This window comes from Trichomycterus rosablanca, chromosome 9 (genome assembly GCF_030014385.1).
Source record: "Trichomycterus rosablanca isolate fTriRos1 chromosome 9, fTriRos1.hap1, whole genome shotgun sequence".
Classification (NCBI taxonomy): domain Eukaryota; kingdom Metazoa; phylum Chordata; class Actinopteri; order Siluriformes; family Trichomycteridae; genus Trichomycterus; species Trichomycterus rosablanca.
Window position 1 is genome coordinate 11495999 of NC_085996.1, and position 27416 is coordinate 11523414.

The following is a 27416-nucleotide window of genomic DNA, read 5'->3' on the forward strand; positions in this document are numbered from 1 at the left end:
AGTGCTCCAAAATCTCCTGATAGCTAGCTGCATTGACCCTGCCCTTGATAAAACACAGTGGACCAACACCAGCAGCTGACATGGCACCCCAGACCATCACTGACTGTGGGTACTTGACACTGGACTTCAGGCATTTTGGCATTTCCTTCTCCCCAGTCTTCCTCCAGACTCTGGCACCTTGATTTCCGAATGACATGCAAAATTTGCTTTCATCCGAAAACAGTACTTTGGACCACTGAGCAACAGTCCAGTGCTGCTTCTCTGTAGCCCAGGTCAGGCGCTTCTGCCGCTGTTTCTGGTTCAAAAGTGGCTTGACCTGGGGAATGCGGCACCTGTAGCCCATTTCCTGCACACGCCTGTGCACGGTGGCTCTGGATGTTTCTACTCCAGACTCAGTCCACTGCTTCCGCAGGTCCCCCAAGGTCTGGAATCGGCCCTTCTCCACAATCTTCCTCAGGGTCCGGTCACCTCTTCTCGTTGTGCAGCATTTTCTGCCACACTTTTTCCTTCCCACAGACTTCCCACTGAGGTGCCTTGATACAGCACTCTGGGAACAGCCTATTCGTTCAGAAATTTCTTTCTGTGTCTTACCCTCTTGCTTGAGGGTGTCAATGATGGCCTTCTGGACAGCAGTCAGGTCGGCAGTCTTACCCATGATTGCAGTTTTGAGTAATGAACCAGGCTGGGAGTTTTTAAAAGCCTCAGGAATCTTTTGCAGGTGTTTAGAGTTAATTCGTTGATTCAGATGATTAGGTTAATAGCTCGTTTAGAGAACCTTTTCATGATATGCTAATTTTTTGAGATAGGAATTTTGGGTTTTCATGAGCTGTATGCCAAAATCATCAGTATTAAAACAATAAAAGACCTGAAATATTTCAGTTGGTGTGCAATGAATCTAAAATATATGAAAGTTTAATTTTTATCATTACATTATGGAAAATAATGAACTATCACAATATGCTAATTTTTTGAGAAGGACCTGTATATATACGTATATACAGTATATATATATATATATATATATATATATCATATATATATATATATATATATGTATATCATATATGAGCTAAAACATTAGGACCACCCACCCAATATGTTGTCAAATCATCTCTGACCTGGTGGTATTGCGGTAAAACATGCTAGCACACCTGAGCTGACTTCTCAAACTCGTCGGTTTGAATCTCGGCTTTGCTACCGGCTGGCTTGGCGCCTAAGCGAACAACGATTGACTCGTTTGCAGTCGGAGGGGATACCTCATAACTGATGCAATTATGACCTCTGCATAGAGTTAAGGGATAGTGGGGTCAGGGTGTGTCTCACGATAGGTGCAGGTGAAAATATGCAGTCGGTACTGTACACGTGTTGGAGGGGGCGTGTGTCAGTCGTGGCGCTCCTCAGTCAGAGTAGAGGTTAACATCAGTAGAGGGGAAGTGTAATGCAATTAGGTAATTGGATACAACTAAATTGGGGGAAAATTGGGGAAAAATACAAAAAAAGTACCTGTGCAGTCAAGTTGAAAGATCTGATGTTTCAATACATTAGTGTGTTCTGGCCCTCCTCTTCTGTATCTCCTGTCGTTCTCCAGTGTCCCTGGACTCAGTCTATCCCTTCCTCATTCCACAGAGTCCAACAGGGTGTGAATGCTCACGGTTGCATTACCACATTAACCCCCACCCTGAACGCCAGTCAGTCACAATGCTGACTGATCCTGCTATCGGACAGACAGACGCTTAGACATCCATTCATTTCGCTTCAGGAGGTGCCCACACAGCTATTTCTCTTTACACTACAGAGATCGGTGAAGGCTGGAATGGGTCACCTCTACTAAAACGGATCGAGTTTCTCAGGTTTCTGGCTGATACCAGGGCTGTTGGCAGTAGACCGGGGCTGAGACTGTTCTCAGGGAACACTGATCCTTATTCAGGGCTTTGAAAGATGTCTGTGGTGGAATGAGGAAATGTTGGAGTATTACGTTACTTTATCAGTGGAGACTAACTGTGTCTCCTTATTAATAACAGACATGAGAAAGCTGATGCAGTAGGGACATTTTAGAGTATTTTGTTACCAAGATTACAACTATATACAAGTGTTCAACCTTTTCACACATAATTGTTTACTTGAGTATTAACCATTTAATTTCGATTTCCTCATACATGTATGCAGTATGACATATAGTATACATTAAAGTAAGCTTTTAGTACGCTTTTTTTAATGATAGGTGTTTTAAACTCCCTCGGAAAAGCCGATTCTCACAATTTCTCAGCACCTTGAGCTGTAACACAAGTTTAAAAGTGCAACAGTAAGGAAAATACAGCTAATCATAGATACATGTCGGCACTTTCAGAGTAAATCTGACGGTTATTCCACACAAATGCAGATTCGTGTCATGGTGTGTGACACTTAGATGATGTTTTACCACACCTCTTAAGCCAAGCACTGAGCAAAGCGGCAGAAGCTGGCAGCTTCTCATGTGTTAATCATATGTCTTATGCATTTACCCCTAGGGACTTCATATTACCCCTAAACGTCATACAAATGCCTTTGTTTTTGGTATGCAATGTTCACAAAGCTTATGGTTAGCTGTTCCCATACTTTTGGCCATGTGGTATATGTAAGTCTTTGGATTTTTGGTGACTGAATGATTAGAACACATGACTTTTTTTTAGGGATGTAACGATGCACCACAAGACAGTTAAGTATCGATTCACATGTGTAACGATTCAAATGGGTTTACATGTATAATGAATTGATATTCACTTTGAACAGCAGAGGACACTTGCGCTATTCACCTCGCCTGGTTGACATCACTACAGGGTTGCCAGGTTTGGAATTTTCGGGCCAAAAAGGAAAATGTTCAGCATTGTTTTGCATAGTATGTACCTACCTCAGAAATAAAAGGGCATTCATTATGTAGATAAATAAAAGATAAGCACAAATACAGTATTTTATTTTATTTGTAAGAGAAATAATGAAAGGAAACTTTGTCATCATTTGTCTTCAATTTCATTTTGTTTAAAAAAATTTTTTTATCTAGAACCCAGTATCGTTAATCGCATCACATTGTGGGTAGAGTGTATCGTTACATCCCTACTTTTTTCTGAACTGTCAGATTGAAGTTCTTTTCTAAATAAATACAGGGACTAAAATATGTTTTTCATAAACATGTCTGTGTTTTCAGATCGTGCTCGATTCATAGACGACACACTTGCTCCGTTTTCTTTATACGGCCAATTTGTTTGGGTTCTGTGGCTATTATTAGAACCTTTTCAGTCACACCGACACTCTTCTGTCAGTTTCATGATGCTGCGGTAAACTTAAAAGGTCCGAATTCCACAGCACGACTCTGTACTTTGTGGCTTTCTGCTCTGATCTCTTACTCTTTATTTTTTATTATGTAATTTCTCTTGTGCTTTTTCCCTCGTCCTGCCGTCTTGCCTCGGCATGCTTTTTCTCTTTCTCTGACAGCCTGCTCGTTCCCAGAACTTCTCTAAACGTTAAATGTATTTAATCCAGTTTTGTCCACGTTGCTGGTTTATGTCGTCTGACAGACAGCTGGTGCCAGTCGAGCCCTCCCTGAAATCGGCACGACTCCCAAACGGTCGGCTGAACGTCGCACCTCCTGAGTAAAGAAGTCACGCAATCCCTCTCCCTGTCATCCTGTCTTTCATACAGGAGCAGTATAATCAGGTCTTTTTAACATTCCTGTCTGTCTGTTTCAATGCTAATAATTAACCATGCATTCCAAATCCCCCCCACAAAAGCCTGTTCATGCCTGTAACATGAAACGTCTTTTACTCTGCGTACTCCCTGGACTCACATCACGCTTTATCGAGTTCGTGTTACAGCATGACATCATGTAATGTACACTCATTAAGTAACCTGTCAGTGTTTTTTGTTCTTTGTATTTTTCTGTAGTGCTGAAACAATGACAGTTGGCCATAGGAATGAAGGGAAGAATGTGCAGAAACTAAATACTACACATGAGAATAAGAACTAATTAATACATTAACCCGTCAACAATAGTTTATTTTACTTGCTGGCTGAATGAAATATATTCACTCCATGTAAACCCAGCATTTATGTATTCAAATCATTAAAAAATAGCATCAAACACTTCATACTTCATACATATTCTATGTAAATGCAAAAGTTACCCAGGTCTAAAATTTATGCTGCAAGCATTTCTCAAAATATGGATTTTTCGGCCGCTCAGGTGGCGCAGTGTAAAAACGCTAGCACAACAGAGCTGACATTTAGAACTCGTCGGTTCGAAGCTCGGCTCTGCCATCCGACATTAACAACAATTGGCTGTTGTTTATACAGGGTGGGAAGTCAGATCGGGACCTTATAACTGATGCAATTACGACCTCTGCTGGATGGTCGAGGAATAATGTGTCGATCAGCGTGTGGCTCTCCATACACAAAACTGATCCACATATGAACTCGCCTCGTGCAGGTGAAAAGATGCAGTCGGCTACTGCACACGTCGGGTGGAGGCGTGTCTTAGTCATGGCTCTCCTCAGTCAGAAGTGGAGATCAGCATCAGTAGAGGGGAAGTGTAATACAATTGGGTAATTAAAAATGACTAGATTGGGAGGAAAATTTGGAAAAATGCTTGGATTTTTCTATGTTTACTGGAGCATCATAGAAAGAAATTAAACTGACAGAACATTGTTGGAGTTAAAAATGGAAAAAGTCTAAAAATAGCCACAGAACCCAAACAAATCTGTTTTATAAAAAACAGTGCAAGTGTGTCGTCTGTGAACCAAGCATGCTCTGAAAACACAGCCAAGTTTATAAAAACATATTTTTTTGTCCCTGCATTTACTCATAATACTTGGAAACAGACTTTTGTACATCTGGTAATTATCAACTTTTTTTAAATTCATTTTTATATGTCCCAAATTGTGTCCACTTCCCTTAAAAGCATGCTACATAAACTACAATGTACTGAAGCTTAAGTACACTTAATGTGACTTTTTTTTTTTAGACACAGCTTTAGACTAAAGATGTGATTCTGCATTCAAATGACCAACTTACAAAAACAAAAGCAACACATTTCCCCCACAGTAATACTGTCTGGGGTCAGGATTTTAGTTTAATTGTTGGTAATTACAACTGGTACATACACTGATCAGCCATAACATTAAAACCACCTCCTTGTTTCTACACTTACTGTCCATTTTTCAGCTCCACTTACCATAAAGAAGCACTTTATAGTTCTACAATTACTGACTGTAGTCCATCTGTTTCTCTACATGCTTTGTTAGCCCCCTTTCATGCTGTTCTTTAATGGTCAGGACCCCCACAGAGCCGGTATTATTTAGGTGGTGGATCATTCTCAGCACTGCAGTGACACTGACATGGTGGTGGTGTGTTAGTGTGTATTGTGCTGGTATGAGTGGATCAGACACAGCAGCCTTGCACCTCACTGTCACTGCTGGACTCAGAGTAGTCCACCAACCAAAAATATCCAGCCAACAGCGCCCCGTGGGCAGCGCCTATGACATCTGATGAAGATCTAGAAGATGACCGACTCAAACAGCAGCAATAGATTAGCAATCGTCTCTGACTTTACATCTACAAGATGCAACAACTAGTTAGGAGTGTCTAATATAGTGGACAATGAGTGGACACAGTATTTAAAAACTTAAGCAGCACTGCTGTGTGATCCACTCATACCAGCCAACACACACTAACACACCACCACCATGTCAGTGTCACTACAGTGCTGAGAATGATCCACCACCTAAATGATACCTGCTCTGTGGGGGTCCTGATCATTGAAGAACAAGGTGAAAGCAGGCTAAAAAAGTTTGAAGAGAAATTGATGGACTACAGTCAGTAATTGTAAAACTACAAAGTGCTTCTATATGGTAAGTGTAGCTGATAAAATGGACAGTGAGTGTAGAAACAAAGAGGTGATTTTAATGATATGGCTGGTCAGTGTATATTCATCAGTTTTAAAACTAGAAGAAATGCCAGCTCAGGTCTGGGTGCCCAACAGACATATTTGGTCGTGTCTGGAGAAGGTCAAATGGGGAATCACCTCTTTACCACTGCAGTATTAACTTTTACTGCCTGCTTAAGTCACCAACGTGAGCGGTAACAGAATACCAAGAGATCAGTGTGGTCCTTTTTACGGCCGAAGCTTTCTGTAGGAATTTGCTTCTGACTGGTGTGAAGATGCAGTTGGTGCATTACACGTGTCTGTGGAGACAGCACACATGCTGTCCTGCGGTCCTTCTCAGCAAGGTGCCCATGCAGCTGGCTGAAGACTTCAGTGCACTGGGAAATGTAATATTTGTTACTGTGCATTGTAAGATAGCAGTAACATTAGATGGGCATTAGAGGGTCCAGCTCAAACCACTAAAATTAGCGATTATTATCGATTATTTTGTTCAAACTTTGGACCAAATGGTGTGATTTATTAGTTAAGAGAATGTGTTCCCACTGCTCTAGAGTCCAGTAGGTTGGGGATGTACACCACTTGCTTAAGTCTGTGCTTGCTTAAAATTGCATATAGTGTGATGTTTTGTGTGCAGCTATTCAGTGGTAATAAACCATTCTCTGAAGCTCCCAGTGAACTGGCAGTGTTGCAACCAAGGACTGACGATTTTTGCATGCTGTGACTGTCTGCACTCAGCAGTTGGACATTCTTGGCTTGAATGTCCTATTGCTTGATGACTGAGCAGTTGTAGCTCCCTGAAGTGTCTACATCACTGTTACTTACAGTTGAACAAGGCAGCTTAAGCTGTGCAGAAATGAACTGAAACATTCTACTACCAAAGTTTGTTTATAGATATGGCATGACACGATTTATATTAACGTTTAAAAGAAAGTGTGACACAAGTATTCAAACCTGATAGTAAACAGTCGTCTCTACATACTCTTCTGACCTTCACTTTTTCCTACACAAAAGGTTGTAAAAAAACTCTGATCTCTTCACATTCTTCATTCAATCCTGAATACAGAACACACAAAAAGCACACATCACTGCTGGATTAATTTTGGCTCTAGCAGCTGCAGCTCGGTTGTGTTCATGCACAATTAATTACACATAATGACATTTAGCAGTTCATATTGCTACCAGAATGAGGTACTTTCAGGTCACGCTGTTGGCAGAGCGGGATAATTCTGGGCTCGGGGACCTAAATAGAGGAAGATGAAGACATCCATGATTGATGTGTCCTCTAGGCAGCTGTACAAAATGCAGAATCATTCCATAAAGATCTTTTTCGCACTGTGAGCGAGAGAACAGGAAATTAAAGGAGTTAAAAATGGGAATGTTATTATTGCTGTAGAATTAGAATTGCCTTTCTGGTTCATAAAGTGACTTGATAAGGAGTTTGGCTACGTGTGGTAATTACATCATGTATTTCTATATATAAATAGGTGCTAATTTAGGAACAGTCAAAATATACAGTAACCATCTTTTACACATTTTACAATTTTGTGCATGATTTTTATTTTAAATAATGTATTTACAATAATTTTACAATTTTTCTATATGCAAAATATATAAAATATATAAATAGTGAAAATAAGTTACATGTCCATTGCATAACAATTAGCATGGTTTAATTCACAAATACTGTTTATGTTATTAATTTAACTTATAGGGAAAATTGCATGTGCAAAAGTAACAGCACAATTAATATGTTTTTTTTTATGTTTTGGTTAATAAATAGAATTTTTGCACTAGTAATTCTGGCAGTTTTGGTCAAAGATACTGATAAGCCAAAACCTTAATACCAACCACCCCAAAAATGTGCATGGCAATGCTTATATTAAACCATTGTGCATGTCACGGTCAGGCAAAATAAATAATGAGATGAGGGTAGTCACTCATAGTACTATCGGCGACATAGAGCCCCAAATGACTTTGATAAGAGCCTAGCTGTTTTGGACAGATGACTGGGTTAAAGTGTGTTCAAAACAGTAAGGGATGCTTACAGGCAACTATGGTAGGTACCCACTGACAGTGGTCTGACGAGGGACAAGCCATGAACTGCCATCAGAGAATCAAATTTTGTCAGGGTATATATATTGCTATGCAGGATCACACAATCCTAAGATAATAATGCTCAGTGCCAAATACTCACAAAGGTAGTGTAAAGAATGTTGTCATTAGAAATGTGAACAGTAAATAAAGCTTTACCTTCTTGGATTTAGAGTTTAATTCTTCATCTTGTTGTAGATGAAACGTTGGAAAAGATCTGTGGATCTGTGGATCCCCAAAAATATATTTTATAGATCAAACTTTCTTATCCAGACTGACTTGAAGAACTGTTATCATTTAGGCTGCATCCAAAACCACATACTACGGTATTAAATAGTATGGCAAATAAATACACTACCTGTGTTTCCATTTCTATTGACATCATTTAGCAGATGATTTTGTTTATCTGAAGCGATTTACATCTGGATTTACCTGTGATGGAATACAATTCATTAAGTGAGGGTTAAGGGCTTTGTTCATGTCTCTAACACTGGTATTATGGCTGCAATCTTCCAGTCAGTGGTCCAGTATCTTAACCACTGAGCTAATACTCGCACACATCCTAGGTCTGTGCTGACATAAGCCACTCAACTACCAAACTGCAAGTTAATGTTTCTGAATTTGACCTGTGGGTCTCACAATTAGGTGCTAAAGCTGGATCAAGTGCTGTTACACACTCTGACTTACACGGCTGTCCTGAAAAACCCCTTTGTGTAGAAATCAAGATTTCACGTCTGTTGTGTTTACCAATCTTACTCTATAATAATCTGGATTGCTTTCCATAATGCGGCCTTCGTATAGCTTCCCCCTGACAGATAGTAATTAGCTCCAGTAGACCCCTCAAGCTGCTCCAGCCGGACAGAACTGCAAATTGTCATGATCATTTCCTGCTGCTACAGACATGCTCAGATTGGTTATGACATTTTCAGGTCAGCGCTGTTGCTTATGTTAAGTTGCTGAGGTGGATTGTTCTTATTAATGAGAACAAACAGTGTCTTTGGAGCCAGGAACAATATGCTGGAGAAAATAAGTAAAGACAGACGGGGTTTCATGGGCTTGGGCTCTGATCTACTGAACAGGCCTCAGGTCCAGACTTGTCCTGTTTTTGTCCTTGTTTTGTTTATAAAGAACCTCTGGGTTTTTGAAACGGTGATATGCTTTTAAAAAAAAAAGAGAACCTACTGTACTTGGGCAAGACTATAAAATGAAAATAAAAGATATATAACTTTATATAACTAATCTCTATAGTTTTTTGTATATAACTATATATCCTGCAGGCGCCTTCGAGCAGCCAGCAGAGGCTACAGTTGTGTCGGGGTGCCTGGCCGGGCAATAGAGTAGCTGAGATTCAAACTCAACAGCTGAAGTGGGCTAAAGCATTGAACGCTGTTCAACCTGATCTCCCAGCATTATTAATTTCTGATTTTTATACTTTTTCTTTAGGTTCACATTTGCACGTCTGGCCTGATAGTCACTCCACCTCCAAGCAGTCCAGTAACGACAGCGACAGTCTTCACATTTCCTCCTGAGACCAGCTATGCTTCAATTTCAGTGGTCAGTACAGCTAAGTCCATTTACTCATTACACTATTACACTATATATTTATCTGATATTAGTGTACTTAATAAATATTGGCAGTACCTAATGGGAACTACACTATAAGGCCAATAGTATGTGGACTGTTGGTATCTGACCATTAGTTTGTCAGACATTCCATTCCAAAACCATTGGCATTAATATAATGTTTCCCCCATTTGGGAAAGGCTTTCCACAAGATTTTGAAATGTATGTGTATGGGAATTTGTGCCTATGCAGCCAAAAGAGCATTGTAAGGGCCTGGTTACCATACGGTTGGAGGTATAAAGTTTATTTTATATAATGTACAGGGTGGGCCATTTATATGGATACACCTAAATAAAATGGGAATGGTTGGTGATATTAACTTCCTGTTTGTGGCACAATAGTATATGGGAGGGGGAAAACTTTTCAAGATGGGTGGTGACCATGGCGGCCATTTTGAAGTCGGCCATTTTGGATCCAACTTTAGTTTTTTCAATGGGAAGAGGGTCATGTGACACATCAAACTTATTGAGAATTTCACAAGAAAAACAATGGTGTGCTTGGTTTTAACGTAACTTTATTCTTTCATGAGTTATTTACAAGTTTCTGACCACTTATAAAATGTGTTCAAAGTGCTGCCCATTGTGTTGGATTGTCAATGCAACCCTCTTCTCCCACTCTTCACACACTGATAGCAACACCGCAGAAGAAATGCTAGCACAGGCTTCCAGTATCCGTAGTTTCAGGTGCTGCACATCTCATATCTTCACAGCATAGACAATTGCCTTCAGATGACCCCAAAGATAAAAGTCTAAGGGGGTCAGATCGGGAGACCTTGGGGGCCATTCAACTGGCCCATGACGACCAATCCACTTTCCAGGAAACTGTTTATCTAGGAATGCTCGGACCTGACACCCATAATGTGGTGGTGCACCATGTTCGACTGATGCCACTCTCCAGTGACATGCGGCGAGTGCTATGCTGTGGGCTCTTGCTGAATGAAGCTAGGACAGCCACTGATGTTTCTTCATTAGTGACAGTTTTCATGCGTCCACATTTTGGCAAATCCAACACTGAACCAGTTTCACGAAACTTGGCAAGCAGTTTGCTAACTGTAGCATGGGAGATGGGTGGTCTCGTAGGGTGTCTTGCATTGAAATCTGCTGCAATTACCCGGGTACTGCGTTCACCAGACATCAACACAATTTCTATCCGCTCCTCACGTGTTAACCTGTGCGACATGTCAATGGCTGTAAACAAAGAGAAGCTTGTAAATAACTCATGAAAGAATAAAGTTACGTTAAAACCAAGCACACCATTGTTTTTCTTGTGAAATTCTCAATAAGTTTGATGTGTCACATGACCCTCTTCCCATTGAAAAAACTAAAGTTGGATCCAAAATGGCTGACTTCAAAATGGCCACCATGGTCACCACCCATCTTGAAAAGTGTTCCCCCTCCCATATACTAATGTGCCACAAACAGGAAGTTAATATCACCAACCATTCCCATTTTATTTAGGTGTATCCATATAAATGGCCCACCCTGTATTGCCCATTACTGTTTAAGGGGGTCTGGAGGAGTTTCCACATAGTTAGCGATGTACCTTTGCTTTCCACCCCCACATTGTTTCATTCCTCAGTCCCACTTTGGACACCACTTAGAATGATTGATTTCAGGTGTTTGAGCCACATTCATTGGGGCGGTCCGGGTCCTTTCTGTATGGAGTTTGCATGTTCTCCCCCTGTCTTCCTGCAGGTGCTCCGGTTTTCTCACACAGTCCAAAAACATGCAGCCAGGCTAATTAGAGACACTGAATTGTCCTGTAGGTACATAGCCACTAGGATGCATAAACCAGTACATTGTAGTGCCGGTTTCAAGCCTGGATAAATAGGAAAGGTTCTGTCAGGAAGGCCATGCGGCGTAAAAACTGTGCCAAATTGGTAATGCAGATCACAATCTGCCGGCGACCCCTAACTGGAGCAGCCGAGGAAACAGATAGATAGATAGAGTGTATAGTGTGGCAACAGTTTGGGGAGGGCAAATCAAGATCTATAAAGACACAGTTTAACGAGTTTGGTATGGACGCCAATGTCATCAAGCTCAGTGAACTTTTTGGAATGAATTGGAATGTTTATTGCAGCCAAACCCTTTTTTTAAATACTGATTGGGCACAAATCCCTACAAACTAACTGTAAAATCTTAAGATTATTAAAGAAACCCTTTACAGAAAAGTGGAAGCTGTCATGGAAGCAAATTTAGGAACTGGCACTATATAAATGAACTATGCTTTTGCATGTTTTAAATGTTCTTAATGCTTACACACTTTATTCTGAAGTCTATAAAGTCTGTCCATAAATTCCTTTAGTTGAATAATTCAAATGAAACAAAAAAGTTACATTAAATATGATCATTTGAAATCAGTACCTCATCCCTACATAAAAAATCCATTAATAAAATAGTGGCCTTGGTGATGAGAGCTAATCTTCTTTCTGCTCAGAAGCTTCCACTAGCCTGTGGCTGAACCGATGGTCTCAGCTCAAGCATCAGCACTGAACCGAAACACACACACACACACACACACACACACACACACACACACACACACACACACACACACACACACACACACACCAGTTGAAATTGGTTTAGTTTGCAATCTGATAGTATCCCCGCCCTCCCCTCTCTCAGTACTTGGTGGCCTCAGAGTGACTGCTTGGCTGGCCTCAGGCTAGACTAATGTCTCTGAGTGATGGATGTGTCTGCAGATGCCTGTCTGGGTCTATTCTCCGTAATGGTTCCTTTGAATGTCTTTGTTTTGAAGATGTTATTTTAGTAACGCTGGCTTTCTGGTACATGTAATACCTCTGTGTATGACCCTCTTCAAAAATGCACATTTACCTTTGCATTAACCCACAGTTTATCTGGATTGGGTGCACAAGAGTCAAATTGCCAAGTGAACTGACATGTCAGTGTACCAGGTCATGATCTAATACAATTGCCAAGCAAATGTTTGGTTAGCTTATGTGAATATATAAGCTAATACAAGAAATGTATTTTTTTATTCAGTGTATTTAATACCTTATAAAAGTGTGCATTTTTTTTACTGCACTATTTAAGCCTAAAACTGCATGTCAAATTCATTCAGTGTTTAAGGCTAAATAGTTGGCCAGATCTAAGAGGGCTGCTATCATTACTTTGCAACCAGCAGCCAGTAGAGTGACAGTTATAATTTATTTATTCATTTTTTATTGTTTTGGCTGCTCCTGTGTACTTATGGTTCACCACAGTGGATCTGGTCCGCATACCAGACTTGGCACTGTTCGTACACTTCCTCACGCAATCTGCATTTTATCCGAGCTTGGGACTGGCTCTTCCAATTGCTAGGCTATTTTAGCCACCCCCTGGACATTGGCCAATTATGTCCATGCAGACAGTAGTAAAAAGAGGAATGTATTAGGTATACCAGCACAAACCTTGTTGTATAATATACTGTATACAATAAAAACCAAATAACTTCTGTTATTTTGGTCAGGACCAAACCCACTAAAACATCTGGAATTTAACTTTCAGCTCTATACCTGTTTAAAAGCAACATTTGAGGTTTTGAAACTAAAGACCAAACAAATGAAGTCCCTCTCTTCTGTAATTTCACTAAAGCCTTGCCACATAACACATAATTTAATGCATCCAAAGATGATTGACAACTAGGCATTAGATTGTCTGGATTGGTTACATTTTGCCTGTCACCTTTGTTTTACCTTGGTCAACCACACCTTTAAATTCCTAAACATGTCTTTAGCTCCAGAAAAATCAAAAAGGAATAAAAATGCTAGCTTTATGTGTCCAGGTGGCACAGCGGGATATTCCACTAACACATCAGCGTGAGATTCTAAACTCCCCGGTTCGAGTCTCAGCTCTGCTACCGCTCAGCTGGGCGTCATCTAGCGCAGTGGTCCCCAACCACCGGGCCGTGGGCCGGTACCGGTCCGTGGGTCATTTATTACCGGGCTGCACAGAAAGAATGAATAATTAGAGATTGCTAGAATAGTAGTTGTCACTGCTTCTATTTTGGGTGTTATTGTCTTATTGTCGCCCCTAGGTGGAAGCAGCATCTCGTTGCAGAAAAAAAGCTCAATATCATTAAATCCTCCCTTCCCCGCCGGTCCGTGAAATTATATCTTATATGAAACCGGTCCGTGGTGCAAGAAAGGTTGGGAAACACTGATCTAGCGTGCACCATTGGCAGTGCCTGCAGCAGACACAAATTGGCCACCGTGTCTGCTGGGTTGGGGAAATGACCGGACTAAGTCTTCAAACGCTGTGCAAGCACCCTGGTTAGAGAATAGAGGCATCTGTGCAAAGCACGGGCATAAAGAAGGGGTCCGCTAAGACTGCGCATGTGTCGAACGGCAGCAAATATACCCTTTTCAAATGCAATCAGTGATCCACAATAGCGGAAGACAGATTAACTATGCTAAATTGAAAGACAAGGGAGAAAGTGCATAAATAAATAGAAAAAAATGCTAATTTATGGAATTGTCACTTATGATACTGTATCTAAAGCTTTAAAATTTCATTTCATTTCAGGATACCTTGCCACCTCTTCCACCGCCTCCCCCACAATCCATCACTGTGGTCGCTGCCTCCTCTTCAGCCTCCGGGCAGAGACCCTCCACCGCAGCGACTGACCAGAGTGGACGTCAGAGACCCACAGTGTGAGTGTTAAAATAGCAGACAGATCTAAACTCGGTCACACACTGAACACGTAGGCCGTGGATGCGTGTTCTCCTGCAGACGTTTCTGATAGATGATGTAGTACGTGGACATGTTTTCTCTTTGCCTGCCTGAAAGTCTGGGCCTCAGTGTGACCTCTCCACTTTCACTTGAATGGCAGCTAAGCATGACTAAGCACAGATGAAAGGTCAGAGGTCAACTCTGAGGGGTATGTTGCAGTCTCCGGGGTCCTATTCCTCAGTCTGACACCAGGTTTACACCCTAACCTTTCACCTTCTTCCTCCATCACTCTTACTGCACAGAACATGCCCGGTTGTTATTATACAGAAGAGCACTTCTGTCTTTGTTTAACACCATCCACATATACAGACAAGAGTTTAATATGACCCAATTCCTACTCCTAATTATGACATCACTGTTGGGGAACATCCGGCTCATGCGTGTTAAGCGGGTGTTGATTTTCTGCTTAGTCAAATTTCATTAGAGCACCAGATCTCTGCTTTATGGGCGCAGGGGTATGTGAGGGATCTCCAGCTTGGAAGCTAACATAAATACTAGACTGTAATACTATACCATTGGCAGTTGGGTGGCACAATATGCTCAAAGAACTTCCCCTGTCTGTCTGAACATCTGAGTCTCTCGCTGTCTTCAAAAGACAATCCTTGGATTGTTGTCTACTTAAACTAGAGTAGGGAATGTAGCTCAATGTTTACTGTGGAAGCTCTTCTGTAGGTCGCTCTGGATAAGAGCATTTGCTAAATGCTGACCATGTAAATATAAATGTGATCTCTCAGCTGTGCTATCGACCGTTCGGTCACCCACATAGACATGAATGCCTGTGTCTGATGGGGGACCAGGTTTCTTATTGCTGCTGTAATTGCAACCTCTGCAGGCTGGTTAAGGGTTTAACCAGTATGTTAATCAAACGATGAGTGTCAGTCAGTTAATGGTGGTTCACTTACTTATTTATAAATACATACAAAACTCATTATTTCGGAGGACCTGATGGGTGCAGGACAGTTATAGTATAGCTTAAGACAATCGATGAAGGTGGCTTGGTGGGTAGCACTGCCGCCTCATAGCAAGAAGATCCTGGGTTTGATTCCCAGTTGGAGAGGTCCGGGTCCTTTCTGTGTGGAGTTTGCATGTTCTCCCTGTGTCTCGGTTTGTTTGTTTGTTTGTTTATTAGGATTTTAACGTCATGTTCTACACTTTGGATACATTCATGACAGGAACGTTAGTTACTCATCACACAAGATTCATCATTTCACAAGGTTATATCAAACACAGTCATGGACAATTTAGTGTCTCCAATTCACCTCACTTGCATGTCTTTGGACTGTGGGAGGAAACCGGAGCACCCGGAGTAAACCCACGCAGACACGGGGAGAGCATGCAAACTCCACACAAAAAGGACCCAAGATCAAACCCAAGACCTTGGTGCTAACCACTTAGCCACCATGGTGCCCGGTTTAACCAATACACTAATCATACAGTGAGTGTCAGTTAATGGTTTATCACTTAAATAACTTATGTATAAATACATACAAAAGTCATTATTTCAGAGGACCTGATGGGTGCAGGATCTGGTGGGTACAGGACAGTTATAGTATAGCTTAAGACAATCGATGAGGGCGGCATGGTGGCTTGGTGGGTAGCACTGTCCCGTCATAGCAAGATCCTGGATTCGATTCCCAGTTGGAGAGGTCTGCGTCCTTTCTCTGTGGAGTTTGCATGTTCTCCCCGTCTCTGGGTGGGTTTCCCACTGTCCAAAGCCATGCAATTGAGGTGACTTGAACATACGAAATTTGACTGTGTTTGACATTAAACTTGAAGTGATGAATCTTGTGTAACCAGTAACTACCTGTCCTGTTATGAATGTAAGCAAAGTGTGTAATACATGACGTTAAAATCCTAATAAATAAATAAATAAACCAGCACGTTAATTAGAAATGAGTGTCGGTTAATGGTTAATCACTTTAAAAAAAAATACATTACATTACAAAAAATTTAAAAATACATACTAAACTTATTATTTTGGAGGACCTGATGAGTGCAGGAGCTGATGGGTGCAGGATCTGCTGGGTACAGGACTTTTATAGTATAGCTTAAGACAAGTTGTATCAACGAAGTAATAAATTTCGCATAAATATATAGACTGTATTTTATCTTTGACTTTAGTTATGTGGCGATGTTCCCGTACACACCGCGGAAGGAGGATGAGCTGGAGCTCAGGAAGGGTGAGATGTTCCTGGTGTTGGAGCGTTGTCAGGATGGCTGGTTTAAGGGAACCTCCATGCACACTGGCAAAATCGGAGTGTTTCCTGGAAACTACATGAGTCCTGTCAGCAGGTACTATACATACAGACACATGTTGCCTTTAAAATGATTTACACTGTGTGATTAGTAGGCAAGATTTACACTCCAAATCACACAGCTCATTTATGTGCTTTATATTCTAGGTTTTGCTTCTTCTCTAGAAGCTAAATTGGAATTTACTCTTCATTTTATGCATGTGCGAGAACTGCAGTCAGCAGAATCTTACCTCACTGGTTTCCGTAGTGGCTGCCATGAAATAATGATGAGGCATTAAAATGTAGATCATACATTTCAAACAAAACCTCTTTTTCAATTTAGGTTCAGAAGTGTATAGAAAACAGTGTGCACATATCTTCCTTCTTTTTGAAAGCATTCTTGAACACCTGGCAACTTCTCAGCCATTAGGAGAACATTATGGGTTCTTCTTGAACACCCAAAAATTAGAAAACACAATTTCAGCTGCCTGTTATACTGTTTCCCATTGACTGAGATTGCTTTGTGCCAAAAGTTAGCAAATAATCAATAATCATTTTTGCAATAGAAGTTTTTTACAAAATAAGAACATAATGCATTTTGGGAAATATGTGACCTAAATAGGTTGCAGAATAATGCATACTGAATATTTAGACACTTCATCGATCTCTTTCTTTAGTATAGCATACTGATAACAAAACAATAACATTGTATAGTAGTAGGGTACGGTAAGGCGAAGGGATAAACAGGCATGCCTAGTATATCATAAGATTTTTGAACTATACAGGCCATTTAAGGGGCACTAAACATGGTACTTATTTCCTTGGATGGGGTAGCACCGTCACCTGATGGCAAGAAGGTCCTGGGTTTGATCCCCAGGCGGTCCGGGTCCTGTCTGTGTGGAGTTTGTGTCTGTGTGGGTTTCCTCCAGGAGCTCCGGTTTCCTCCCATAGTCCAAAGACATGCAAGTGAGGTGAATTGGAGATATTAAATTGTCCATGACTGTGTTTGACATTAAACTTGTGAACTGGTGAACCTTGTGTAATCAGTAACTACCGTTTCTGTCATAAATGTAACCAGAGTGTGTAAAACATGACATTAAAATCCTAATAAATAAATAAAATAAATATTTCCTTGGATGTCCTGACCATGATATGTTCAAGAACTACTGCCCTGTCTTAACACATACATTCACACTCTCATGCAGTTTTACTTTTTCTATTATTGGATCAAATAAAAAATGAGAAGGTAAGTCCTGTGGCTTAGGAATTGTGTTATAAACAACTGGCATTAAACCTTGTGAAATACACAGAGAATGCAGAGTTTGCTAGACTGCTGCTTTGTGATATTTTGTGATAAAATTGCCGTTCTATCATAGTTGCACAGTCACTGTTCAAATGATGGCAAGACGGAAACCAGAACGGAAGGAATGTGCAGCAGAACAAGTGAATTTTTTTTGTCCAAAAACGACATCCTGTGCAGTGTGGAGCCTTCAAGTGTTTGGCAGTTCACTTAACAGCACTTTAAGTATTTTAAGTACATAAAGTATTTCCAGATGTGGCTTGTAACCACAGTCTATGGTCACTTGATATTTACTGGCGTTATGAGTTACTTCCACCACTAATGGGTCTTACAGAGTTATATCCTGAAAGTAAGATAGAGGAAGAATAGCTACATCGTTTATAGAGCAGTAGCTTTTATCATAGCATCACTACTAAAAATCTGGCTCATCTGCTGGTGTTTATTGTGTTGTTTGTTTGTTGTGTTTGTCCTCCAGGACCGTGGCGAGCAACAGTCAGCCCAAAGTGCCGTTGACGATGTGCACTCAGGCCGGACGTGGCGTCACCATTGTTAGCCCCTCGTCCTCTGCGCTCGGAGCTTCTCTGGCTGGCGCGGACCCCAGCAAGCCCCTTCAGATTTGCACGGGTGCCGCTCCCACCAGCCCTCTCCCGGTGCCCGTGGTGACAGCAGCTCATGTGCCTCCGGGTCAGCACCCTAAAGCGCTGATGCACGTGACTCCTCAGATGACGGTCAACCAGGCACGAAATGCTGTTAGAACAGGTACAGTCAGAGATGATTAGACTGTTAGAGGTACCAGGGTGTCACTCTTATCAGTTGTTACATTGCCCTGCCAACCCCCCAAAAAGGGAGAAATTTTGAACTTGGCTGGTGTTCAGTTTTATACTTCTACCAAACATGAACATGAGGTTTAGTAGTTGTGTAAGAATTATGCATTTAATTTTAATTATTCTTCACAAAAGGTTGTCTATCTGCATATCCCTTAAGAGACAGGCTTTACTGTATTCTGGCTTAATTATGATTTTGATAATGTTTACCATCGGCAGCATGGGAAACTATTCATTAAGTGCAATAAAAAAAAAATCTGTCATTTGACCGAGTGTTTGTTATTGCTAGGCAGCACTCACATCTTGTTTGGGTGATGTCTGTATTTATGGAGCTGTAAGCAATTATGGCGACAGACTCTGAATACATATAAAGCTGCATTTAATAAATATCGTGTACTGAAATGAGAAAAAAAGTGGCAGTGGTAGCTCAGTGGTTAAGGTACTGGACTATTTTTCAGAAGGTTTCTGGTTCAAGCCCCTCCTTTGCCAAATTGCCACAGTTGGGCTCCTGAGCAAAGCCTTAAAACCTTAGTTGCTCAAATTGTATTCGGTCATTAATGTAAGTTGCCTTGGATCAAAGCATCTGCTAAATGCTATAAATGTAAATGTAAAAATAGCAGCAGTTCCTGTAGAGTACACCATCACTCCACCTGTTAATGAAGACATGGCATGGCACTGGGTAAGATATTTCAATTGAACACATCAAGCCTGTTTTCTTCATAACATTATGACCACTGACAGGTGAAGTAAATAACACTGATTATCTTTTCATCACGGCACCTGTTAGTGGGTGGGATATATTAAGCAGCAAGTGAACATTTTATCCTCAAAGTTAAGAAAGTTTAACAAGGGCCAAATTGTGATGGCTAGATGACTGGGTCAGAGCATCTCCAAAACTGCAGCTCTTGTGGGGTGTTCCCAGTCTGCAGTGGTCAGTATCTATCAAAAGTGATCCAAGGAAGGAACAGTGGTAAACCGGTGACACGGTCATGGGCGGCCAAGGCTCACTGATGCACGTGGGGAACCAAGGCTGGCCCGTGTGGTCCGATCCAACGGACGAGCTACTGTAGCTCAAATTGCTGAAGAAGTTAATGCTGGTTCTGATAGAAAGGTGTCAGAATACACAGTGCATCGCAGTTTGTTGCATATGGGGCAGCAAAAGGGGGACCAACATAATATGGATGGTGGTCATAATGTTATGCGTAATCGGTGTGTAAATACAAAAGACATGTCTGACAGGTCAGAGCTAAAACGCAGAATAGCATGCGTAACATAGTCTGGATTCCAGTTGCACTTTACTAGCAAATGTATTTTTGCTACAGCCTGGCATGAACATTTCACAAAGTTGCCATGAGCAGTCTCAAATTACACAATATGACATTTGACTCAGAAATAGGGTTAAGCGTATAGGCATGTTCTGTTCTCTTGGTGTGAGCCACACATGCACTCATACACATATGTATACGGAGCAATTATTATTTTCTACTTCAAGGTTTGTCTTTTTTTTAATAGAACACTAACCTGATTGTTACTTTCAAGCCTAAATAATTACAAAGTATCATAAACGTTTTTCTATTTCTAGCCTCTATTTATTCATCCTGCGTTTTCCTTTTCTCAGCAGCCTGTCACAATCAAGATCGTCCCACTGCGGCTGTAACACCCATCCAGTCCCAGAATGCCATGGCGTTCCTGCCTCACTTGGCTGTGTGTCCTCCGCAATCATCCGGCCAGATCCCTATCTCCACCTCTAACCCCGCCTCGAACAGAATGGGAGTTGCACTGGGCTGTGCTGCCGCCTCTCTCACTCCACCCAACATCAGCGCTGCTTCTCTGGAGGTCGATGGCCTGAGATCCACCACCATGGTGGCTCTTCCCGTTGCTACCGTCAACGGCAAGCCCCTCGGTGCCACGGCAACCAATCTGGCTCCTGCTTGTAGACTGGATAAGGATTCCAAGGTGAGTCTGTGCAATCATATCCACAACATAATATTGTTAAAATATAAATGAAATAAACAGTAGACTTTCTCTGACTGCTCACATTGTGGTTTTGTGGAGTCCTGAGCCTTAGTTATGACTGTGCAATGCTAAGTAAAACAGGAGCAATACATATCCACTACTTCTCTTAGCTTTTTAATTGTTGGTTGTGACATAGTGTTCCTGTAGAAACTTTAAACTGCTTAATATTGACGGGTTGACAGGGTGCCGTGTATAACCGTTCTTTTTCTGTCTTTGCCAGAGGGAGAAGAAAGGTCTGTTGAAGCTGCTGTCCAACAAGAAGAAGCAACGCCCTTCTCCCCCATCCTCACCAACTCTGGAGACTGAGCAGGCTGTCGGCACCGAAATGCCACAGGGTGCCATGGCACCTGAAATGGTCATGCCTGTCCAGGCACCGGTTGTCGCTGGAAACCATTGCCGGTCTGTGCCCTGTCCTGTGGAACCTGACACGTCTGGGTCGTCAAATGCTGACACGGCACAGTGGAATGGGAGGAATGGCAGCCAGGATAACACAGCCCCTATTGCACCACCGCCACGGCAACCGTGTTCCTCGCTGCTCTCTGTGCAGCACGACGGACGACCAATCTTGTGCGAGAGGTACAGTTATGCATACTTTACAGAAATTATGCTGATGCTTAAACTAGCTATTTAAACTTTGTGACTGAAGCTCCTGCCATCCGTGTCACATTCATAAACCATCCTATAATAGATTGCATCTATTCGCCCGTGCTTTTCTGCACAGGTGCCTCTATCTGCTAACCAGGGTCCTTGCGCAGTGCTTGAAGTCCGGTCACCCCATGCAGCATACCCGGTGGCCAATTATGTGGCCGACCGGTGACGGAGCCAAGATTCGAACCGAGGTGTTCAGAATCTTGGCGCTGGTGTTCTAGTGGAATATCCACAAGGGCGTGCTAGCGAAATACCAAGGGTGCCTCATTTAGGGAAACCTTTGAACTGTATTTAATCTGAAGAGGGACGGTGGTCGGATCATTTTGATTTCGGTCCAAAATTCAAAACACAAGCTGGCACAGCGGGTGGAACTTGTCATAAAGTTAGCGATAACAAAGCCCACTTATTTACAGGGTTGATATGATTGGTCAATCTTACTGTCATTTGAAATAGGTCTCTCTTTAAATTCCGATTGTTTGGCCCTTAGAAAATCTAGAGCTGGACCACCTCACAGCAAAACATTCTTTCTAGGGATAACAGAGGGCGACTAAGAGACTTCTTTAATTTAACCCTTCACATTCCAACACAGATTGAACATACAAGTGTGAAGGATCAAATGTTGACTGTCGAATAATATTATTATGTTATTTTTTAGAAAATCTTAGAGGTTTCCTTCAGACGATTTCCTTCTGACTGCTGGTTCTTCTTGTACAGGTACAGAGTGGTGGTATCCTACCCCCCGCAGAGCGATGCTGAGCTGGAGCTGAAGGAAGGCGACATCGTGTTCGTGCATAAGAAACGAGAGGACGGCTGGTTTAAAGGCACGCTCCAGAGGAACGGCAGAACGGGCCTCTTTCCCGGCAGCTTCGTCGACAGCATCTGACTCGTAAGCTCGCTTGCCATCAAGCATCCTAATGCCAAGCTGTTAGCTGCTTAGCAGCTGCTTTCGCCTGGAACACTGTTGGCAGTGATGGACAAAAAACAACACACAAAACTCCAGGTGTGATCCAAGCACAAATCAGCCCTGGTTTCTCTAAACCTATCCTGGATGCCATGAAGCCCTGCAGGACGTGTACTTGCATTTTTACACAGTGAAGAGCCCCCTGCTGGGCAAATGTAATAAAATAACTTAAAACCTGGGCCTTGGGCATGTCCAGGTGCTGATCTTAACATAGCCTTTAGCAACCGTCGTGGTGATGATCCGTTATTTATGTACCTGTGAACATGTCAGAGGTTTAAATGTGTGCCTTGGATGGCTTTACTTTATTGTATATAATCAAGTATATGAGTCTGAAACAAACTGTATGAACTGAATGAGGCTGGAATATGAGTTTAACTCTCTTTTCTATTATAATTAGTCTTGATTGTTTAGTATTGATGGATGACTGATGTAGGTGGAGCTGTGTGAACGAATGATTGGTAACCCCAGACCTGTCACTGGCCACTTTTGTAGAGGTGGATTGATGACATCACTGATCACTCATTGCTTCAACAGTATGGATGTCCAGTCAGACTACTGTTGATCTCTCAGTGTGAGAGTCAGAGTTAAATTACTACTGATTTAAAAATACAGATTTTTTTTTACTTATTATTAAAGCATTAGGAATATGAAATAGGAAAAAAACTATGTATTGATTGTTACTTGTTACCATTTTCTAATCATGTCTGACTAGATTTGAGGCCGTTACTAAGTAGGCGTGCACTAGTCCTGTTTTTTTTTTTTTTTTTTTTCTCCTAATGAGGTCAAAAGTTTACATACACATCACATGCCATGCCAAACGACCACTGTTCCATGTATGTTCTACTGAGGGAAGTCTATCTAGCCCTGTTTATATGGATGCCAAATGTCAAAAGCTATATTCAGTTACAATGTTAAATGGCATACAACGTGCTTGGGTAGTGCAGCGATCTACTATGCTAGCCCACCGTTGATGAGACCCACCTTTGATTCTCAACGGTGTTGTAGGCCGGCCTGGTGCCTATGCAGACTTGATTGGCTATGTCTATGGGTGTAAAATAGCCAAAGCCCTGTGATGGATTGGCACCCAGTACAGAGTATTCCTGCCTTGTGGCCAGTGTTTCCCAGTGAAACCAGTCCAGCCTCGACCCTGACCAATATAAAGAAAAGAAAAAAGGACCTAACACACCCAAATTTGTTAAACAAAAGTTGCTGTATGTATATTTTTGACCTAGATTTTTTTTTTTTACAATAAAGAAATGAAAGAACTCGATTTTTTCCAATTTTTTGAGCAAAGCAATGTGTTTCATTCCAGTCACAGAGTAAAAAAGACCATGAGATACAAACCTTACAGGTGTACATAAACTTTTGACCTCAGCGTTTGACCTTAACACTCGGCGCCATCATTCTGAGATCCAAACATCAGAAACCAGCAGCCTAGCTTGCTTACTTTTCATTAACCTTGTCTCTTGTCCAGTGAAATAATATCTAAAATTACAGTTAAAAGCTCAAACCGTTTAATATGAAAGTTTTATGATCAAGTCATCACAACCAGTGTTGCAATATATTGTAATAATAAGGTTTTATACTTTACTAGGTTAGGTATGAGATCCATTTTGCAAGATATTCCAAGCATTTACAAATCACTTGATACTCCTGTATCCACTGTGTGTCGACCTGAACTCTGGGTCAAGGCTGCTTAATTCCACAGACCAGCTCCCTACTTTAGGTGGTGGTCTCTAGCACACTGTCTTGAGCCACTCCAGATTCAGCATAATGTTTATATATATTTTCTTTATTTGGGTGGATATTTATTCAATTTTCTTCCCAATTCTAGACATTGCCAATTCCCAGCCACTAACTTGACCATATTACTTAAGCACAAAGTGATCATACTATGTGCTGTTGAGACAAATCTGCCAAACACCTCTTTATGAACCCTTCTTGTGCAATGGCTGGCATCACTGGGCTGATGGGAAACAGTTATGCCATTTCTCCCAGTTCAAAAGTCAGTAGGGTCACAGCTTCTGGGAATTGTTGTCTTCTGTCTGTTGATTTTTGGTCAGTAAGCACTTGGGTTTAGTTGCAGTTTAAGTTTTTGGTGAAATAGTTGTAATAAAAAAATAAAAACAAAGAATTTGCCAGTTTGCAAAATACCTTCAGGTTGGTCATCTCTTAGGTGTATTGTATATCCTTTGTAAACAGCGACACTCAGTGGTCAGAGATGGAAAACCAGCCAGTCATTCCTTAGAGTTGTATTACCCTGTCCTGACTAATCTTTAACTTTAAGAACCAGCTAACCCGGGGTCTGTTTTACTGCAGTTCGTCTCAATCCATTTCCTCCCTAATGTCAAACCTTTTTAAATGAATTTCCCCCACCTTTACTCAATTACTCAATCGCATATTGCTTTGTTTACTGCTGCAGACCTCATGGGGCTCAGTATTAGATTCCCATTATCTCCCTCCTCTGTGCAGGTGCAGGTCCCTACCCGACAAACAAGTCAATTATTGTCCATTTTCCATAGTGTCCATTGTCAAAGCTCTAATTTGAATCTGCTAATTTGATACCAATATTTACTTAATAACAAAGTCGACTCACTTTATGATTCTTTCATGCCAGATGTGTCCATGTTTTAACACAGCTAAATAAACATACATGATCTGTGTTGTAAACTATCTCAATTTTACACCAATCCAGTATTTCAGTGTCTCAGTATCTCAGAGATGTGTGCACCTTTGCACCTTTATTAAATCTGCAGTGTGTAAATGTTGGTCATTTGGCGACCTCTCTGGTAGAAATATGTTACTGCAAGCATGTTAACCAGCATTTGCATTATAGTATATCCATTGAGACTTACAATAATGCAACGTGGCAGTGGTGGGACGGAAACCAGCGACCTTCTGATTACTAGTACAATACTTTAACCTACCGCTTGAGCTACTACTGCCCAGCATTTGTAAGCCCCAGCAGCCCCACCAGTATGGTTTAATACAGTTCTTGCAGGTAACAAGTACACATTCCAGTGTGCCAAATTCGAGCGTCTGTGTTTACTCACTCCAGCACAAACCCTTTGTTTTTAATTGTATTTTTTTCTTTATTGTCTTAATGATTCTACTTTTTGTACTGTACTCAACAAAAATGGTGCAGCTGACAAGCCTCTGAGTGGCAGTGACTGATGGGTTGTATTAAAAACAGTGAAAAAAATTGACTGAGCACCTGTAATGAACCTGCTGTAGTTTTTAGTCAGTAATGGTGTAAGGGAACATTTATATTGTCTATAATTAATGAAAATACACTCCATAGAAAATCATCTGAATGGTGGTGGTGTACTTTTTAAACCGTACTTAAAGTGTAGAGCTGGCAGCTCTCAAGTGTTCCTGTGATCATGAAAGCACATGAATAATAAATCCAGTACTTTATGATGATCCAATTATACCTGCAGTTTCAAACTTGTGTCTGGTTGTCTTTTATTTTCCATTTAAAGCTTGTATGAAGTACGTCAGATGTTGCAGAGGGGGTTCCCGAGGTTTTGCCTTTGTACTTTTAGTATGTATTATTTTACATGTACTGCACCTTAAACTTTTTATATGGACAAAAGTATTTGGACACCTGATTATGAGCTTGTTGGGCATCCTACTTCCAAAACAAATGGTATTAAAATATTATGACCTTAATGTGATCTTTTCAGCTATAACAGCAGCCACTCTTCTGAGAAGGCTTATGTATGTGAGAATTTGTGCCCATTCAGTCAAAAGAGCGTTTATGGGCGCCCAGGTGGCGCAGTGGGATATTCCGCTAGCACATCAGCGCCAGCGGGCATAATTGGCAGTGGCTGCAACAGACACTGATTGGCCACCGTGTCTGCTAGGGCGGGATGACCGGACTATGTAGGTGGGGTCTTCAAACACTAACTAGCAGATAGAGGCATCTGTGCATAGGCGAAAAGAAGGGGTCCCCAGCAGCAGAAGACAAATTGACTATGCTAAATTGGGAGAAAAGTGGGAGAAAAAGCACTGATGTTGGTCAAGAAAGCCTCAATTGATGTTCTAGTTCATTTCAAAGCTGTTCAGTAGGGTACAGTGATGCTAGAACAGGAAAGGGCCTTCCCTAAACTGTGATGAAAAGTTGAAAAGCAGCATATTTCATTTATATAACTGATTTATTATACCTGTTCCCAAAGTTGTGGCAAGAAGAAACACAAGAAGTCAGTGATTAGAATGGGTGTCTCAATACTTCTATTTGTGTTGGGTGTATGGTGTTACCTTTAATCACCATGCTTACATGCTAATGTATAGCTTCTTAAAACTTGTGTAATTTAATAGCATAACATGTTCTAAATTATGTACTGTCAGTGTGTGTGTCAGTAATGTGAGAAGAGTCAAGAGTTCTCATGAGTTGTTGATACATTGGGTATGTTTTTGAATGCCAGGAAACCACCCCCCAAACCACACAAAGTATAAAAGAATAAAATCCCTGCCACTCAAGGTTGACACATGAAGATAATATTAAATATAGAATGACGTAGCAGTTGTGGTTTTTCTAAAAACTACATCATAGAGAGTCTGGCAGACAGCGTGGGAGAGTGAATGTTTCTCTTTGAGGAAAGTTATTGTTTGAAGAAGAATCAGCAAGGATGAAGAGTGTCTACCTTTTACTTGTTGTGTTTCACATCACTGAAGGTAAGAAAACATTTAATATTTTTAGCTATTAAATATAATAAGATGGACAATTCTGCACTGGCTGTTTGAGGTAAATACAATAAAAGTGTAACCAGTATAACTTGAAAAAATGTTAAATAAATCTTTGTGTTACATTTGTAACATTAAGTTTGACTGTTTTATTCCCACCCATTGCAAATCAATAAAATAAATAAAAGATATGCTTCTATCTTTGTGGTGACGCCTTGGCCGTTTTCTGTTCCCGCATGACTGACCTTGTGCACAAAGTAAAGTCAATAAAGACATTGACAAGTCTGCTTTAAATAAACAGACACTAATACCCACAAATACATTTGTGAATCTCGTGAAATGTATTCTCTGAACAGTGGGGGGTGGGGGGTGTAACAGCTACAATG

At 41.1% G+C, this 27416-nt stretch overlaps 1 protein-coding gene across 3 annotated transcripts in view; it reads left to right on the forward strand.

Annotated features, from left to right (window-relative positions):
* The window catches only part of sh3rf1 (SH3 domain containing ring finger 1), an 82449-nt gene extending 56658 nt beyond the window's left edge, over positions 1–25791 (forward strand). For 2 of the 3 annotated variants that reach the window (XM_063001884.1, XM_063001885.1), the window contains exons 6-12: positions 9449–9559; positions 14155–14282; positions 16483–16653; positions 18371–18654; positions 20338–20675; positions 20956–21311; positions 22098–25791. In XM_063001884.1, the coding sequence (XP_062857954.1) occupies positions 9449–9559; positions 14155–14282; positions 16483–16653; positions 18371–18654; positions 20338–20675; positions 20956–21311; positions 22098–22266 (1557 nt within the window). In that variant the 3' untranslated portion in view covers positions 22267–25791. The remainder of the gene's footprint in view (positions 1–9448; positions 9560–14154; positions 14283–16482; positions 16654–18370; positions 18655–20337; positions 20676–20955; positions 21312–22097) is intronic. The other variant, XM_063001886.1, reaches the window with a different exon arrangement.
* Positions 25792–27416: the final 1625 nt, after the last annotated feature.